Source organism: Petaurus breviceps, unplaced genomic scaffold (genome assembly GCF_028583685.1).
Source record: "Petaurus breviceps papuanus isolate PSGF00001 unplaced genomic scaffold, PetGlider_PUasm1.0 428, whole genome shotgun sequence".
NCBI classification, from domain to species: Eukaryota; Metazoa; Chordata; class Mammalia; order Diprotodontia; family Petauridae; genus Petaurus; species Petaurus breviceps.
The window spans coordinates 2,452,697-2,470,894 of record NW_027186331.1 but is presented as its reverse complement, the minus strand read 5'-3'; the positions used below and the strand labels follow the sequence as shown (position 1 = coordinate 2,470,894).

The 18,198-nt window shown below is 43.9% G+C and overlaps 1 protein-coding gene across 10 annotated transcripts in view; it reads right to left on the bottom strand.

The window, feature by feature from the left end:
- Positions 1-18,198, bottom strand: part of TANGO2 (transport and golgi organization 2 homolog) — a 169,579-nt gene that overhangs the window by 59,958 nt on the left and 91,423 nt on the right. For 9 of the 10 annotated variants that reach the window (XM_069100857.1, XM_069100853.1, XM_069100850.1 and 6 more), the window contains one exon: positions 4,632-4,720. In XM_069100857.1, the coding sequence (XP_068956958.1) occupies positions 4,632-4,720 (89 nt within the window). Of the gene's footprint in view, positions 1-4,631; positions 4,721-15,846; positions 15,954-18,198 lie in introns of those variants that run through there. The other variant, XM_069100858.1, reaches the window with a different exon arrangement.

The following is an 18,198-nucleotide window of genomic DNA, read 5'->3' as shown; positions in this document are numbered from 1 at the left end:
TACTCAAGTTCTCTTCCTTAACACAGGTGGCCCTGGGCTCTTGACTTGGCACCAGCCAACTCTAGCCCATCCGGCCAAGCTGGAAAGCGTTAAGAGATGGGCCCAGAGAGGAGCTGACTGCCTACAGACCAAGGGCTAGCCTAGCTAAGAGTGCCGAAGGGTGTCTGCCTCCAAGTGGGGAGGGAGAAGAGGCACAGCACCTCATGGGTATGGGTTATACTAGGGGTGCAGACAGCGACTGCCCTCTCGAGAGCAAGAAGGGTGGGGAACAGTGGCTCATTGGAGTATTGCCATTAGCACGTGAGTCATGAAAGAAGCATCCTTATGTACATGTCCTGAAGGAAGGGAACTGGGGTGGTGAGGAGAGGCTACTGTGTGACCTAGAGTTAGCCTAAGCTGATAAGTACAGGCTTGGATTCTACTGGCACCCACAGCCTACATTGAAATGCAGGCTCGTGAATGGAGATTTCCTTCCCAAGGTCTAGGCCCCTCCACTTCTCCTTTCTCACTGCTCTCCTCCATAGCAGTAGCACCAGCCCAGTTCTCTGAGAAGACTGAATCTGGCAAGAGCTTCCCAGGCTCCTCCACTTTCTACTTTAAAATGTTCACCCACATTCAAAAGTAGTTTTTGAGCACTTATTGTATACAAGGTCATGGTCATAAACAAATAAGCAATATAAGATTTCTGCCCACCTACCATCTGGTGGTGTGTGTGTGTGTGTGTGTGTGTGTGTGTACACAAATAAAGATAATACAATATGGAATGAGACAAGTATTTTTGAAAGAGTGGTGTGAGGAAAGTGAAGTCCTGGGAAGGGAGGAATGCATTCTGACTGGCAGGATCAGAAAAGGGATTACTTTGGGGTTAAAGGATGGTAGGATTTTGAGAGCCAAAGACTAGAGGCGGAACAATTAGAGTAGTTACAGTGAAGTGGGCTGCTTTGAGGGCATCCCTGAAGATCCTGAAATAGAGGCTACAGCATGTACTGGCAAACATTTAACAACCAGCTCTCTGAGGAGAAAATGTGTATACACCACACTTTTCTGTTGAATTTGCTTTATACCCATTTTCTCCATGGCTTTCTTAAGCCTAGACAATCAATGAAACAATAAATCAAGCCACAAATGCTCACACTGAAAGTTTACCAGTTGGCTTCAAGCTGACTCCAGCATATCCTTGAAAAGCTAGAAGGCCACTTATCTGGGACAGAGGATTCCAGTTCAGGTATGAGTCAGACTGGACAGCCCGAGGTCCCTTTAACTCTGAGCAATTTTTTTTGGCCTTTTTTTTGGGAGGGCAACTGGGGTTAAGTGACTTGCCCAAGGTCACATGGCTAGTTTTTGTGTTAAGTGTCAGAGGCTGAATTTGAACTCAGGTCCTCCTGAGTCCAGGGCCGGAGCTCTATTCACTGCACCACTTTGCTGCCCCGATTGTAGGTGGAAGGTGAGCTTATGAGCAAAGGCACAAAACTGGCTTTGCAAAGGTGTCCCATGATGAAAAGAGAGCCCATAGGCCTATATTGTCCAGGGTTCCTAAAGGAAGGAGAAGAAAAGGCTGGAAAGGTAGCCTGAGGCCAGGATGTGGAATGTCTAGAATGGTGGGCAGAGTCTGAGCTTTCTATTACATGACAGGTAATCTTAAAGTTGAAAGAGATTTAGGAAATAGGAGTCAATGAAGGAAAATAATCAGGTTGGGTGGGTAGGAGTGCGTAGGTGGATGAACGAGAGAAAGCATCAGTCATAGAGTCAGAATTTCAAACCGTCAGAGCCAGAGAGACTGAAGACAACATTGAGGCTAAAATATTGAAGAAAAAGGAAGTAGGATGAAAATGATGTCATCTAGTTTCACTTGTACTAATTAGTACAAGTTAGTGGACAGAAAAGCCAGTGTTTTGGGGAAGAATTCTTGTGAACAGGGGACAAGAAGGGACTGCCACAGCCACCACGGAATCCAACCCACGTGTGAACAGAGGTCCTGGCCATAAAGTGCTCACCCGATGGACCTCCCTCGAGGGGATGCCGCCCGCTCCCCTTGGACCAGCTCTTACTGGAAGGGTGTTTTTCCAAGTATCTCGCATAAGTGGCCTTTCTGCTCCTTCCCCAAACACCTGTGCTCTCCCTGCCACCATCCCAACCCAGGCATGTGAAGACGGTTCTCCTGCTCTGCACCCTCAGCACCACCGCTTCTCCTTTTCTAGCTTATCGCTTCTGTTGGCTTCATCCTCATCCTCATCCCCAGGTCCTCCCTCCTGTCCTCAGGAGAGGCACACTTGAGGCCCTTCCCCACGCTGGCAGGCCTCCTCTGAAGGCCGTCCATGTCCAGCTTATGAACGTCTTTTTTAAACCACAGGGCAGAGCAGTAAACATGTCCCCCAGGCATTGCCCCCCATTAGACCAAGGCTGAAGACACTGGCACCACGGCCCAAGATGGCACTTGTGAAGCTGATTTTTAGGAACTTGAATGAAAGGTTGTGCATTTTTTGGTATTAAATGTTATCTTATTTGATACCATCCAATGCTTTGGCCTATCGAGCTCTTTTTGATACTGACTCTGTCATCCCCTTGGGTAGGGATCCCTCTCAGGTTGGTGTTATCTGTAGATATCATGAGGATCACCTCCTTCCATCCCAGTCATTGATGGGATGTCGGGTACAGATCCCTGGGGCACACCACTGGAGACCTGACAAGGGATGGATCAACAGCTGCTCTCTGGGTCCATGCAATCCACCCATTCTGAACCCAATTCACTGGATTTGGGTCTAGTCTACATTTCCCCAGCTTCTCACATGAATGTTTTATTAAACATTAAATATTCCATTTAATTTAATTAAAATAAATTAAAGGTTAAATAACACAGGCTGTTTTATTAAATGCTTTGCTAAAATCTAGGTAAGCTGCACCTTCAGCATTTCCTTGACCCAGCAGCTTTGTGAGCCTGTCCAGAACAAGAAATGAGGTGAATGTGGCATGGTCTGTTCTTGCTCTGGACCTGGCTCTCTAAAACCACCCTCCCTTTGGAGATGTTCACCGCACATCTTTTCAACAATCCAGTCTAGAATTTTTGCCAGGATTTGAAGTCAAGCTTGCCCAAGTAGAGTTTACAGACTCCAGTCTCCACTCTTTTTCAGAAATTGGCACAACTATTCTTTTCTGGTCCTATTTCCATTTTTTTAGTCTCTCAGGTTGCACCAATAGCAGCTCAGGAACCATGGCCTTCTGTGGTTCATCTCGGCAGAGTGCTCTGATGTCCTCAGAGGCAACCAGGGGCTCTCTTCCTAGCTCCTTATTTACCTCGTGGGTCAGCCATTAACCATTTTGTTCTGTCATTTCCAGGGCAAAGGTCACTGTCCTTGGCAGTGAAAACAGAAATAAGGAAAGGTGGAGCAGTTCTGCCTTTACATATATATGCCTATATACATACATACACACATATTAGATGTATATGTTACTGGTATAAGCCCAGTAATAGGATCTCTGGGTCAAAAGACTTGGGCATTTTAGTTACTTCATTTGTATAACTGCTTTCCAAAATGATGATACAATTTCCCAGCTCCACCAACGATGCATGGGTGCGCCTATCTTTCTATAATCCCTCCCACTTTGACTGTCACCAATTTTCATCATCTTTGCCGATTTGACAGGCATGAGATGAGACCTCCAGGTTGTTCTGCATTTCTCTATCACTGTAGGGGGCCGCACTGCCCTGCTAGTCCCACAGGCCAGGCCTGCAACCGTGGGTCATCCTCGAATACTTCCACTCAGTGAGGATATCCCATCCATTAGCAATTCTTGTTCATTGTCGGTTTACACCTCTGATGTCACTGGCAGAGGGAATACCTCATAGCAAGGCTGACTTGCCACTGTTCCTGAAATGCCTGCCTTAGAGGGTTGCCTCAGATGCTGAGAGGGCACAGGACTTGCCTAGGCTCACCTAGGCTGACCATGCCAGAGGCAGGATGGGGCCTGGGCTGGCTACCACAACCATGCTGCCCTTCAACTTCAGAGAGAGTAATTGGGCCAAGGCTGGTGTGGGAGGTGATGGCACTGAGGCTGAGCTCGAGATGCTAGGGTGGCGTCAGGGATGGGAAGGTGCTTGGATTGGAGAGGCTGAATTAGCGATGCTGGATCTCAGCAGACAGAGAGATGCTACTGTAATACGGGAGGCTGATTAGCCCTGGACACACAGATTTCAGAATCAGCTGTATAGACAGGATGAGTCAATTCATGGGAGAGAATGAGCTCATTGTGGGAGAGAGTCCAGGGAAAGCATCTAGGGCAGAGCCTGAGGGGTCAAGAGAACCTGGGCGAGAAGAGGACAAGGAGGACGGAGCAGGGGAGAAACCCTTGTTGGACAGAAGGAGCTCAAGGAGGCATGCTCAGAACTGGAGGAGGAGACAAGAGGCCCGATGAGGACGGGGCGGCTGGCAGGGAGAGCCAGACTCCACAGGGATTTAGACACAGGAAGGTCAGTGCTCTGACAACATTGTGTGCTGGAGTGCGAGCCAGGGAAACTGTCCCCCCCACCCCCAACACACACACACACACACACCACACACACACACACACACACACGGCCCCTCTTCCCTGCGGCCCTGGCACAGTCAGGCTGAATAGCGCCTCAGAGTACTCACCACTAAGGATCTCATTGTTGCTGCCCCAGAAATCTGCGAGTTTGGAAGGTCGATGGTAGAATTCATCTCTATTAGCTGCTAGGATGAGTCTGAAAAAAACACACACAGAAGGAGAGATGGAAGGAACCTTTGATTTATCATTTAAATACAGATCTTCACTCTTACACCGGCAGTTGTGTTGGGAAGTGGCTGATTCTTGGAACACAAGCCTTTATAGGATCGAAAACAAGCAGGTCACTGGGCCAACTCGCTCATTCTCAGGGGCGGAGGGGAAGGGAGGGGCAGGCACCGAGCTAAGTGTCTTCACAACACTCCTGGGAGGCAGGTGCTTTTATGATTCCCATTTTACAGCTGCGGAAGCTGAGGCAGGCAGAGGTGACGTGGCTTGCCCAGGGTCACACAGCTAGTATGCCAAATGCCACCTTCAAGGCTCTCCTCCAAGAAGGTAATTTCCCTTCATAGGTTAAAATGACATAGGATTCAATGGAACACATAACAAACAGATGACTTTGTCTGAGGACCCTTGGAGTGTTAGGATAAAGGTAGGCATAAAACAGGGAGACGAGATCATCAGAGGCATCTGCCGCTGTTATAGAGGAACAAATGGAGAAGGGATTCCCTCTACTGGGAGTCGTCCTGATGTTCCTGTTTTTAGATGACATCACGCTGATTGTATTGAGCCCCAGAGCAATGCCAATGCTCCAAAATAGGATGTTTGAGCCTTCAAAAGGGCTCAATTTGCCTAAACCACGTACAAAGCATGCCCATGACCTTAACATACAGACAGCCAGACAAGTCAGAGAGCTGGTACATACTGGACAGGATGGAGCCCGAGGCATGGGCCAGGATGGGCACTTGGAAATGGGCCCCACAAAGGCCCAGCTTCTTGACCTCACTATTCTTCTAATGATGCCATCTGCCTGAAAGGCAGGACACTATGATCTCCAAAGAATTCAGGGAGCAGGTCCTCCAAAGTGCCACCGAGAGGGGCATGGTGGGCATATCACCAAAGAAGGGTACATTTCTTTTAATGGGCTACTGAGGTACCTCCCCCCCACACACACAATTAAAATTCAAGGCAGGAGCAGTGATGTTGAAGGCTAAGAAGAGGCAATGGCCTGTTCCTGGGAAAAGATGAGGCCAGTAAGGTAGTAAGAGGGAGTCAGGCCCAGTGGAGGTGGCTTCCTGCAAAAGATTTTTCAGAAGGGCAGAAGGGCCCTGGGGTTTAAGAATTTCGGTTGAAAGAAAACAGAATAGCTTCTTGTTTACTTTGCAGATACTCCAACAGGTCAGTCCATTACCCCACTGACCATTCAGTGGCTGCCTTCCCAAAACCTGTGGATCTTCAATCAATTGGCATTTATTAGGCATCTACTATGTGCGAGTTAAGGGGGATAAAAAAGTCAAAAGTGAGAATGTCCCTGTGCTCAGCTCAGGGAACCTATATTTTACTGGCGGTCTGTTCACAGAAAAGTCAATAGAGGATATAAACAAAACAATACCCAGCACTTGGGGAAGAGGACACTCACAAGGGGAGGAATCAGGGAAGGCTTCCCGAAGGAGGGGACCCTTGAGGGGGCTGGAGCTTCTACCAGGAGGCCTTGAAGAGGGAAAGCATTCTGGGCAGGTGACACAAGACAGTGCAGAGGAAAGGTGAAATCAAAAATGTCTATTCAGCAGGAAATAGCAGCAGGGCCTTTTGGCTGGAGAGCAGACGGCATGATGCAGAGTGTGTCACGCATCAGCCAAGAAAGCTACAGACTGGAGCTAGACTGGGAGAGCTTTAAATGGCAGACAGAGGAAGGTGCATTTAATCATCGAGGTAATGGGAAGTCACTGACACTTCCTGGGTAGAGGAGATTTTTAGGAAAATCAGTTTGGAAGTAGTGGGAAGGATGGACAGACAGGTGAGAAATGAGGACAGCCCAGCAATGGTGGCTATGGTACCACTGGAGAGAAGGGAACTTTTAAATTGAGTTCACTCTAAATTTTCTTTTTCCAATGCTTCAAAAGTTCTAACTGATTTGGTAATTCCTCCAACAACTAATGCTTGCTACTTTGTGTCTAACTGAATGAAATGAGGAAAAATTGCCACAATTTGAAATAATCTGATTCATGGCAGAAGGAGAGCCATAACATTTGGACTCCTAAATATTGCCTTATTGGCCACTGAGTGAGAAGGGCTGATGGCTTTGTGGAGCTTTAAAGGGAAGGTCTCTGTCTCTTTCCCCATTTGGAGAATCAGTCAAGACTATTAGAATCTATACTTGAAGTAGGGTAAGGGAAGAAGGCCATTATCCTTTTCCCAGCACCCACAGAAATGGTGACTAATCCCACCTGGGGCCCCTGCTCACCTTTTCTACTTGCAGTCAGATGTTTTTCTGAAATTCAGTGTCCAGCCTTGGAGAAAGCCTCATGAGTTTGAGATGTGTGGGTCCCCTGGGTGGAGTTGACTGACTGGTGGCAGCATCAGAGGTGCCCACTGACCACATGATGAGTGAAAGCCCTGGTCCTGGTTTGCCAGGAGATATAGACCTACAGGGTGTTGTTTGGTCAGTGCAAAGCCAAGGTGAAATATAAAATGTTTATTTAGCACTCTGGATAAATGCTTTCTGGTTTGATAGTTTTAGTCTCAACCTCCTGGAAGAATCTAACAGTAGTAATGTTATTGTATCACATTTTAAGCCTTCTGTTTATTTGCACTGGTGAGAACCTTGGTGTTTAGCATTTGTTTTATGAGATATGTTCCATATCTGATTTATGTTGCATGTGAATGAATATTGCTCTGAGGAGACCTTAGCCAAGAGCCAAACCTTTAAATAACTCCCCCCCCCCCCAGGGACTGCATGGAGCAGAGAGCAAGGAACCAAAACTGTGAGACAAGGAGTTTGTCTCTGAGATGATCAGGCTCCCCCCACAACTAAACCCAGGAAGACAATTTGCCTCAGTCCTCAGCAGAGAAGGACCACTTGGGGAGGGGGAGAAGGGAAAGGGACATACTGGGTGATGATAAGAGGGGAGAAGGAGGTAAAGGAAAAAAAAGTAAGAATAGATAAAACAAAGTCATGTTATAATAAATTCAGTGTCTGTGTACAGTGGAATGGGAATTGCTGAATAATTCAGGAACATTAATTGCTGAGTTATTTTTGAGATAGTTGCAAAAGAATCCAAAACTAGAAGTCATGGTCTGGCTGAATGGTTTCTTGTTAACCAGTGGTTTTGTTAAAGTAGTAATTCAGAGATAAATGAATTAAACACAAGACGAGTCACTCCTCTCCAAATGCAGACACTTGTTTAGCAACCATTTCAGCAAAAGTACCTTTGCAAACCACAAAGTGCAATAATGACTGGGAAAATGCCCAAGAAAGATTTGTGGATCCTCGGCGCACACCCAGAAATTAAGTGATGAAAGGAGGAGATGATCAAGATTTCTGGTTGCTGCAATTAATTTTAATTATTTAAATAACTAATCCAAGATAAAGTCATGCCCTGGAAACCCAAGAAGCAATCCTTAAGTGCCGGACATGACCTTGGGGTACTGTGGTGTGGCTGACTCAGCACGGCGTCATCATTGCCATAAAATTCAGCCCTGAGCATAAAGACTCCTGCAGAGATCCGTGGGAAGGAGAGAGCATCACCTGGAGCAGGAAGGTCAGACAGACGGCTGAACAGACGGGCGCATGGATGAAGGGAACATACTGAGCACCTACTATGTGCCACACACAGTGCTGGCGCTGAGAGACAAAGAAAAGCAAGTAATTCAGGCACTTCCCTCAAGGAGTTTACAACTGAATGGGGGAGGGAGACAACACATGGAGGGGAGATAGGAGGGGTAGAGTGGGGATGGACTGGAATCCTATCCTGCCTCGCCATGGGCAGAGATGTCCAGGAAGTGCTCTGGAAGCCTGGAACAATAAGGCCAAAGCTGGACTTTAAAAGCCAGTGTGGTTCGGGGGCAGAGTCCAATTTTCAGGTGGGGAGGGGTGGAGATGACAGCTAGAGCAGAGATTGAAACAGGGAGAGAATGCCCAGCTGCCCTTGGTGAATTCATATCCACAGATCTAAAGTTAGAAGGGTTTGTAGAGTCGCCTAGCTGGACTCTCTCATGTTAATGAGCAAACAAAAAAAGAATTTGACCATAAAAAGTTACCACGGGGCAGGGAAGACCAAAACATAAACTCAGAAGACAATAACATGAAAATAGCTAAAATCAAAGCCTCAAAGAAAATGCTAATTGACCCAAGCAAAACAAGAATTCCTGGAAGAGTTAAAGAAAGTGCTGAGTGGTAGAGGAAAAACTGGGAAAAAAAAATGAATGTTGCAAGAAAATTATGAAAAGAGAATGAACAGTTTGATAAAAAAAACACAACAAAACCCCACAAAAATATGAAAAAAAAACCAGCCCTCCAAATCACTACTGATTGGAGAATTGCAAATTAAAACAACTCTGAGATACCATCTCATATTTATCAGAAATAACAAATGCTGGAAGGGGTGAGGGAAAATAAGGACACTAATGAATTGTTGGTAGAGTAGTGAATTGGTCCAACCATTCTGGAAAACAATCTGGAACTATGCCCAAAGGGCTATAACACCGTGCATATGTTTTGACCCAGCAATACCATTACTAGATCTGTACCCCAAAGAGATTAAAGAACAAGGAAAAAGACCTATATTACAAAAAATATTTATATCAGTTCTTTTTTGGTGGCAAAGAATGGGAAATAAAGGGGGTGCCCATCAACTAGGGAATGGCTAAACAAGTTGTAGTATATGATTGTGATGGAATACTATGACAGAAATAACAGGGGAAGAGGTTTATTTCAGAGAAACATATATGAAAAACATATATATATGTATGTATACAGTGATAATCATTAAATATCATATTTTGGTCAAAATCTGAATTAATCAAACAGACTGCTTTGCCTCATTTTAAAAAGGCTCTTTTTTCTGTGTCAGCCACTCCAGAGACCAGATAAGGCTGGGAGTAGGATTTAAAACAGGCACCCTGAGATCATAAATTCCAAAACGGACCAAGCTTTGTCTTGCTCTCGGAGAACACCTCTCCTTATGTTAACAAAGCCTACTTTATGGCTCTTAAGGACGAGACCCTCAACTCCAGGCATTCACTTGAGTGATGGGACTTTTTCTTATCTTAATATTTTCTGGACACATGTAATGGCAAGCACAGAAGTAGTTTACACCTTGTTTCAGTCTGTTAAGAAACAAAACATGTGAACTCCACAACCTGTGAACTCCTGGGGAGGAACTAATGACCATATAAGGAAAGGCCCAGGGCTAGAGATGGCAGGAGCTAAAAAGAGGACTTTTGGTGGCAGAGTCAAGGGGAATATTTGTGACATCCTGGCCCTCTGTTTATCTGCTCTGTCTGTGTTGATGTTTGTTTGTGATACTTTGTACAGAAGCCCTGGGACCTTACTGGAAGCCCTGAAAGAGGATTTTCTGGTTGTATGTGTACAGAAGTCCTGGAGGAGGGTTTTGGAGGTCCTGGGACTTTACTGATGATTTGTGCTGACCTCATGGATCTTGTTTGTGGGTTTGTGTTGATTTCTATGTTGATGATTTGTGTTGAGTTCTCAGACCTCGTTGGTGGATCTGAGTTGATTTCACAGACAGATAGTGAATGGATGATGTTGCCACAATGTGCATAAATATTATTGTGGCTCTGTCAAGCTTTGTCTTCCCAGAAACAGGAACTGTGAAGGACTTGAGGTGGACTGGACACTGTGAGTTTCATTATGAAATGGAAATTGGACAAAGAACTGGAAAGGAACTGGGAGCTGCCTGCCTTTGAACCCAGGTGAGAATTGGAGCTGGGACCATGGAAAAGGAACCATGGAAACTGAGAGCCAGACTTGAGTCAAGCTGAAAGAAGACTTTACTTGGATACTCTGTACTGACTTAGAAGATTTTGATTTATTGTGACCTAGGGGTGGATGACCTGTGTATTTTCCACTACCCCTTAAGAGGTTACTGAGTAGTGATTGATGACTGAGTAGTGACTGATGATTGAATAGTGACTGATGACTGAATAGTGACTGATTTGTAACTTAGTGTGCCCCAGGAGTGAACTTTTGACTATTGTATTTTGTGACTCCTTAAGGATGATTGAATGATTGAGTTACTAAATGATTATACTTTGTTGAAAAGGATTGTGACTATTATGGTGAAAACTACGTGGCCATTTTAGTGATAAGTCATGGTGAATGCTGTACCTTGATTCTCTGTGAATGTTTCGCTCTGATTTGTTATTGAACATATACTATGTAATATGTTATGAGTGTATACTATGTAATCATAGTCTTGAAAGCTGTTCACAGCAGGGGTCCTCTGGAAAGCTGCTTGTGCATAGCTTTACAACATATACTACATTATAGAATGTTAATGGTAAAGAAAACACAGATATTCTGAATCATAATTTCAATTGACACTTTGTCAACTCTCTTGTTTTACTGTATTTACCATTTATTCAATTAAGAAAATCCATTTCTCATACAAGGATTAAACCATTATGGGGATCATAAATGTGTATGACTCAGCCACCCTGAATTGGGATGGTCCTAAAATGGACTTAAGCTCTCTTATCCTTTTGTTCATCAGTCAGGATCGGCTCCTGAACTCCTTGTACAAGTTTCTCTAGCTTAAGGGAATAAAATGAGATAACTGTATATTGCTATTTGTTTGTCTGCTTTAACCAAAACTTTTTATAGGGTCAACAACAAATATAGATAGATAGATATGAACTAATGCAAAGTGAAGTGAGATGACCTGAAATAGATTATGCACAGCAATAGTGAGGTTGCAATGATGATCAATTGTGAAAGACTTGGCTACTCAGAACAAGACAGTGACCTAAGACAGCTCCAAAGGACCCATGATGAAAAAATGCTATCCACCTCTGCAGAGGGAGAACTGATAAACTCTGAGTGCAAAGTGAAGTATGATTTTCTCACTTTATTTTTCTTGCTTTTTAAAAAAAAAATCTGGCTAACAGAGAAATGTGCTTTGCATGATTTCACATGAACAACTGATATCATATTGCTTTCTTGTTCAATGGGTAGGGGAGGAGCTGGAGGGGGAGAACATGGACCTCAAAATTTATCTATTTGCTTTTTTTTGGAGGGCAGTTGGAGCTAAGTGACTTGCCCAAGGTCACACAGCTAGTAAGTGTTAAGTGTCTGAGGCTGGATTTGAACTCAGGTCCTCCTGACTCCAGGGCTGGTGCTCTATTCACTGAGCCACCTAGCTGCCCCATCACCTCAAAATTTAAAAAGAAAAGAATGCTAAAAATAATTAAATAGCAAATTAGAAAAATAAAGAATGATGCTGCTAGGGAGGCCCCTTCTCACCCCCCACTCCAGTTCTATAAATGCAGGGAAGCAAGTGATTTGCCCAAGGTCACCAAAGTAACATAAGTGGGATTTGAACCCAGGTTTTCTGACTCCAGAGCCAGTGCTCCTGCCACCACACCTGGGACAAAAAGACACAACCGTTTCCCACCTTCTTGCAAATCAGGGAGTTGCTGAAGAGACAGAGAAACCCACAAGAGGGGAAAGTTCTTGGGAAGCCAAGACAGTGTATACTTGCCCTTCCTGCTCTCCTGAGGCATTCCAGAGGCTGACTCCCATTGCATACAATCCAAATCTAGAGGTACAAAAGTTAATCAACTCAGATGATCTCCCAGTGTCCAATGGCATCCCTTCTTCTACCTTAAATACCCTGGTTAATGCTCCACACACACAGCATGCTACCATAATGATATAGTATAACACATTTGAAAGGTGGAGTGGAAGAACAGGGACCAGAGTCTGGAGCTTGGAATTAAGAAGACTTAGCTGCAAATGCAGCCTCTGACACTTGCTAATTGTGTGATAAGTGTCACTAAGCAGGTTATTCCAGGATTCTGACCCTCAGTCTTCTCTTCTGTAAAATGGGGTCAACCATATCAGTAGTTGCAGTGGATGGAGCTCCAGAATCAGGGAAGACTCATCTCCCTGAGTTCAAATCCAGCCTTAGATACTCACTAGCTGTGTGACCCTGGACAAGTCACTTCACCCTATTTGCCTCAGTAAAATGAGCTGGAGAAAGAAATGGCAAACCACTCCACTATCTCTTCCAAGAAAACCCCAAGTGGGGTCACAAGTGTCAGACACGACTGAAATGATTGAACAACAACAAAAATGTCAGTAGCACCAGCTTCCCATCAATAGTGTAGGAACAGGCTGAAAACCTGGATAGCAAGAGCTTTGCAGACTGATGTCTGGCCCGGATGCCATTGTCATTTTCCAGCCCAGCTGTGGGCCAGCTGCTCAACCAGCAATGCAGGAGCTCCGATGCCTCTTCTGGGGCGGCCAAGGCTTCAAGCGGAGCCAGGCAAGTTCCATATTACCTCAGAGAGCATTTCATGTCAACAGTGGGGCTTTTTACCGACTTTTTATTTGACGTTGTTGTCCCGACGTTTAATAAACTATGAAAAAATGTCTTTCTTGTAACATCCAGTATAACTGTCACTAAAATGTGAGCCTGTGCTTCTCCTCCCAAACCAATTTCCCCCAGCCTGAGTATTCCTCCCATCTTGGGACCTCTAGTCTCTGGAGCAGGCCTTTGAAAGTGTGTGTGTGTGTGTCTGTGTGTGTGTGTGTGTCTGTGTGTGGGGGTTGCACATGCATGCTGGCGCTGAGGCCCTCTGATCTACCTGGTGAAACCTAAAAACCCTTTCTCAAAATAATGTTTTTAAATGCATAAAATACTTAGGATTACAAAGGAAACCAATTCTATTGAGATAAAGGTGGAATATTTTTCCCCTTCAAAGTACACGGCCCCCAGGTTAAGAATTTATGCTCCCGAGGAAGTAATAGGTGGAGGGAAAACCCCTAGAATGGGAGTCATAGCATCATCACCTTTCTGAGATGGAATTCAATTCTGATAAATGAAAAACAAAGGCTCACAGCCTACATGCCACATTTGGGCTGGGTGCCAGGGATACAAAGCCCCAAAGCAAAATAGTCCCTGCCTTCAAAGAGCTTGCATTCTACTGGGGAAGGGGAAGATGCAACCTCTACATTGATGAGTAAGCTCAATACTGTATAGAAAGGAAATACACAGCACCTTTTCTGGAGGGAGTGGGGACACATGAACATCTAGAGCTGAAAGTCCTTGGGTAGGGAGTGTCCTGAAAGAGCCGAGATGCCAAGAGGCACAAGGGAGTGGGGAGGACAGTCCAAGCATGGGAAGAAGCTGGTGGGTGCAAAGACAGGAAAGTGGTAAATGAATGTTGTTTATGAAAAACAGCCTGGAATATGAAATACATTAGGAAGTTCTAGAGCAGCCTGCAAGGACAGATGGGAGCCCAACCATGGAAGGCTTCGTTAAGAGAGGCATAATATGCAGGACTAGGGAGATGGCAAACCCCTAGTAGGGGAGCCAGATGACATTGATAAAAAACGGACTATGAGAAGTACCTAAGTCATCGGGACCTAGATGATGATAAACCTCCTGAAATATTCGGGAAAGAAGCTGAGAGCTAGAGTCAGTGGGACTTGCCAAGAGGCGGACCACATGTGGAGGGCAGAGGGAAGAGAGGAGTTGCAGGAAGCTGGTGGTGCTGGTGGTTCTGGGAAAGATGTCAGCACCAATAACAGTCAAAGTGCAACGATGGAGGGCCGACATCTGGTCATTGGAGGGTCATCTGAGGGCTCCCAACAGTGGCTGGTCTCTGCATAGCGCGTGTTCTTCAGAGATGTTGTGGTGGCACGGTTTTTCAAGGAGGCCAGAGACCGCATTACGCTTGCTTTTGTCTGTCTTTAATCCACCATTATCTAAGAGCCATGAATCTTCTCTAGTATGAAAACAAACAGATCACACTAGCACAATATATTTACCACAAGAAATGCTTCTGAGAACATCTCATGAAAACAACGATTCCATGAGATATGTTAGCAAAGGAGAGACAGCGCAGTGCGGTGTGGGGAGAGCATGGGGCCTGCACAGCTACAATCAGGGTGTTGGGATCCTGGCTCTGATTCCAAGGAGCCAACAGGGGGACTCTGAGCAGGCACGCCATCTGTCTCCTCTTGTGTAAGACAGGAATGATGGTCCTTGCGCCCCCCTCCCCCCATCATGTCCTGTAGCCCTTGTAAGGGCTATTAAAGCTGGGGCCATCCCTCTGGCCCTTCTGCACAGCCCTGACCACAGCAGTGCGACGCCTGATCCCATTCTCCTTACATGTGACTTTGGTCCACGGACTTCTCTAACGTGTCTAGAGACAGGTGCTAGAGACATTTCTCTCAGGGAGGTCACCAGGACAGCCCGTAGTGATGTCTTTGACACCACTTAGATTTGTAACCGTGACTCACGGAAGTTTCTTTGGTGATTGTTGGTAGCAACAGTCACAATCATCACCAGATTGTTTTTCCATACAACTGAAAGTCATTGTGTGTTACCAGGCATGGCTTAACCAAAGACAGAAAGAGAATAACTTAGAGTTTTAAGCAGGCACGAATTTCTCAGAAGTTTCAAACCTTCTTCAGACAGACACAAAAGAGTAGACTGGAAATTATTGAATTATGAGTAGACATGGCAGTAAGAGAAGTGAGGGCATTAAAATTAACAACATCTCAATCTCCCTTCCAAAGAGCAGAAATTACTTGTTTAAATCAACACTTATAAATATGGGAAATAATGCCATCTCTCTGGCTATTAAAACAACAATGTTCTTCATCTAAATCCATTTGATGGGTGGTGGTAATATTGACTGAAGAGATTAGCTTAACTCAACATAAATAAAAACAATTATTCTCCTTTCATCGCAAGTGTTGAGATGGATCAGCAGTTAATCAACACATTTTCTTGTTAAGGATGCTGCCAAACAGAAATGGGTCACAGATGCCAAGGTGCTCTATAAGCTGGAAAAAGAAAAAACCACTTCAAAGTGAAGGTGAGGCGAAGCAGACTGTTTTCACTTTTTTTTTTTTCAGGGTTCTCTCTTTTGGCCTGTTTCTTCTTTGGCAATGTAACTAATATAGAAACGTTTTATAGGATTGCACATACATAACCTATATCAAATTGCTTACCACCTGAGGGAGAAAGAGAATTTAGAACTCAAAAAATTTCTTAAATGGTTAAAAATTCTCTTTACATGTAATTAAAAAACATTAAAAACTGATTTTTTTTAAAGTAAAGGTGAACTCACCTGGATGGAATGCATGCCCATCCTAGTGGAGGGTGATAGACAAATTGAGAAGGCCACTCACCCTCCAGGAATTTACTATACACAGCAGGCAAGACAAATATGTGAAACGACCCAAGGACATGCACATGTTCAAGATGACTTTAGATCTATGTAGGACAAGCTACAAATAAAAAAGGAAGAAAGGGGTGACAGGTATAGGACCAGACTACTCATGGAAGGGAGGCAACAGTGCCATCATCCTCTGCCCTGGCCCCACATCTGTAGTTTGGCATTCATTTCACATTTTAGGAAGGTCATTGAAAAAATGCAGTATGTCCAGAGGAGGATGACCAGGGCCTGAGGGAGTCTGTGGATAGACTGTGCCCTTGGAAGATTCTTTTTTTCTTTAATTAGTTTTATTTATTTCATTAAATAGTTCCCAATTGCATCTGAAACATTTTTAATATTCACTTTTAAAAACTGAGTCCCAAACTTTCTCCTTACCTCCTACCCTCTCCTCCACCTTTTGAGAAGGATATATATTATATTATATATTATATTATATTATATTATATTATATTATATTATATTATATTATATTATATTATATTATATTATATTATATTATATTATATTATATATATAATATAGATTATACATGTCAGGTCATGCAAAATATATTTCCACATTAGCCATGTTGCAAAAGAAAACACACAAAAATTTCCCAGAAAAATAAAGTTAAAAAAAATCATGTTTCAACCTTCACTCAACTTATCAGTTTTCCCTCTGAAGGTAGATTCATTTTGCATCATGAGTCCATTGGAATTGTCTTGGATCATTGTCTTGATCAGAATAGTCAAGTCTTTCACAGTTGATCATCCCTACAATGCTGCTGTTACTCTGTACAATCAATGCTTTCCTGGTTCTCCTCACTTCACTTTGCATCAGTTCATATGAGTCTTCCTAGGTTTTTCTGAAATCTTTTTGCTCATCACAATCATATACCATAACTTGTTTAGCCTTTCTCCAATTGATGAACATTCCCTCAATTTCTAATTCTTTCTCACCACAAAAATTGCTGCTATAAATATTTTTGTACAAATAGGCCCTTTTCCTTTTTCTTTGATTTCTTTGGGCTATAGACCTAATACTGGTATTGCTGGATCAAAGGGTATGCACAGTTTGATAACCAATTGGACATAATTCCAAATTGTTCTCCAGAATGGTTGGATCAGTTCACAACTCTACCAACTGTGCATTAGTGTTCTTTTTTCACAAGCCTTCCTTGGAGGATTCTTAAAGGAACTAAAAGATGTTTTGTTTGGATAACAGAAAAAGGGGGTAAAAGTGGTTCCCAACATTCTCTTTAGGTATTCAAAGGGCTAACAGGTAGCAGAGAAGATTCTGTTTGGTTCTACAGGGCAGAATCAATGGTTGGAAACTGCTGAAAGGTAGACTTCAACTTGGCAACGGAAAACTTTCTAAAAGTTAAGGGCATACAAAGTGAACTGGAATGCCTCAGAAAGTCACAAGTTCTCACCAGCATGGAAGATGTCTGTGTTGAGATGGGATGACTTCTTGTAGAGAAGATTCCTGTTCACATAACTACTGGATTACACACCCTCTGAGGGTCCCCCAAATTCTATTTTTCCAGGTGGATGGTGACTCCCAGAATGTTAGAGCTAGAAGCAACTTTAAAAAGCATATTTTTCTACTTCTTCTTTCCAAAGTTATTCAGCTAGTTGGTAGTAAAACCTGATCTGAAACGCAGATCCTGTCCTCTCCCCCCACCCAGTTTCAAGCCAGTCCTCTTCCAACTTCCTCTTCCTACTTGAATTGGCACAGAAACATGAGGATGGATGTGTATCATCTTAACTAAATGAGATCATATTTATTAAGCACTTAGCACCGTGCCTGGAACATAGCAGATTTTTAATAAATGTCTCTCCTCTCCTCTCCTTTTTCCTTTCCTTCCCTCCCTCCTTCCCTCCCTTCCTCTCTTCCTCCCTCCCTCCCTCTTTCTTTCCCTCCCACTCTAGAATTATCTTCCTTTCTTCTCCCTAGATAAGAGGAAGGAAGGAAGGAAGATAATTCTAGACTGGGAGGTAGAAGACCATCACAGCATTAAGAAAAGCATTTGGACAGCAAGGCATGGAATAGGTAAGTCTTGTGAGATGGACAGTAAATGGACTGGTATGATTGAAGAAAGGGAGGTGAGATGGAAAACAATGAGATGAGAGATGATGCTTAGGGGTTTGCTCCCTCAAAGAGCTTCATATAGGAGATGATGAGATAAAGATAATTTTGAAAACAATAAAACATGTATCTATAAATAAATGTGCGTATATACACATATACATATACATGTGTACA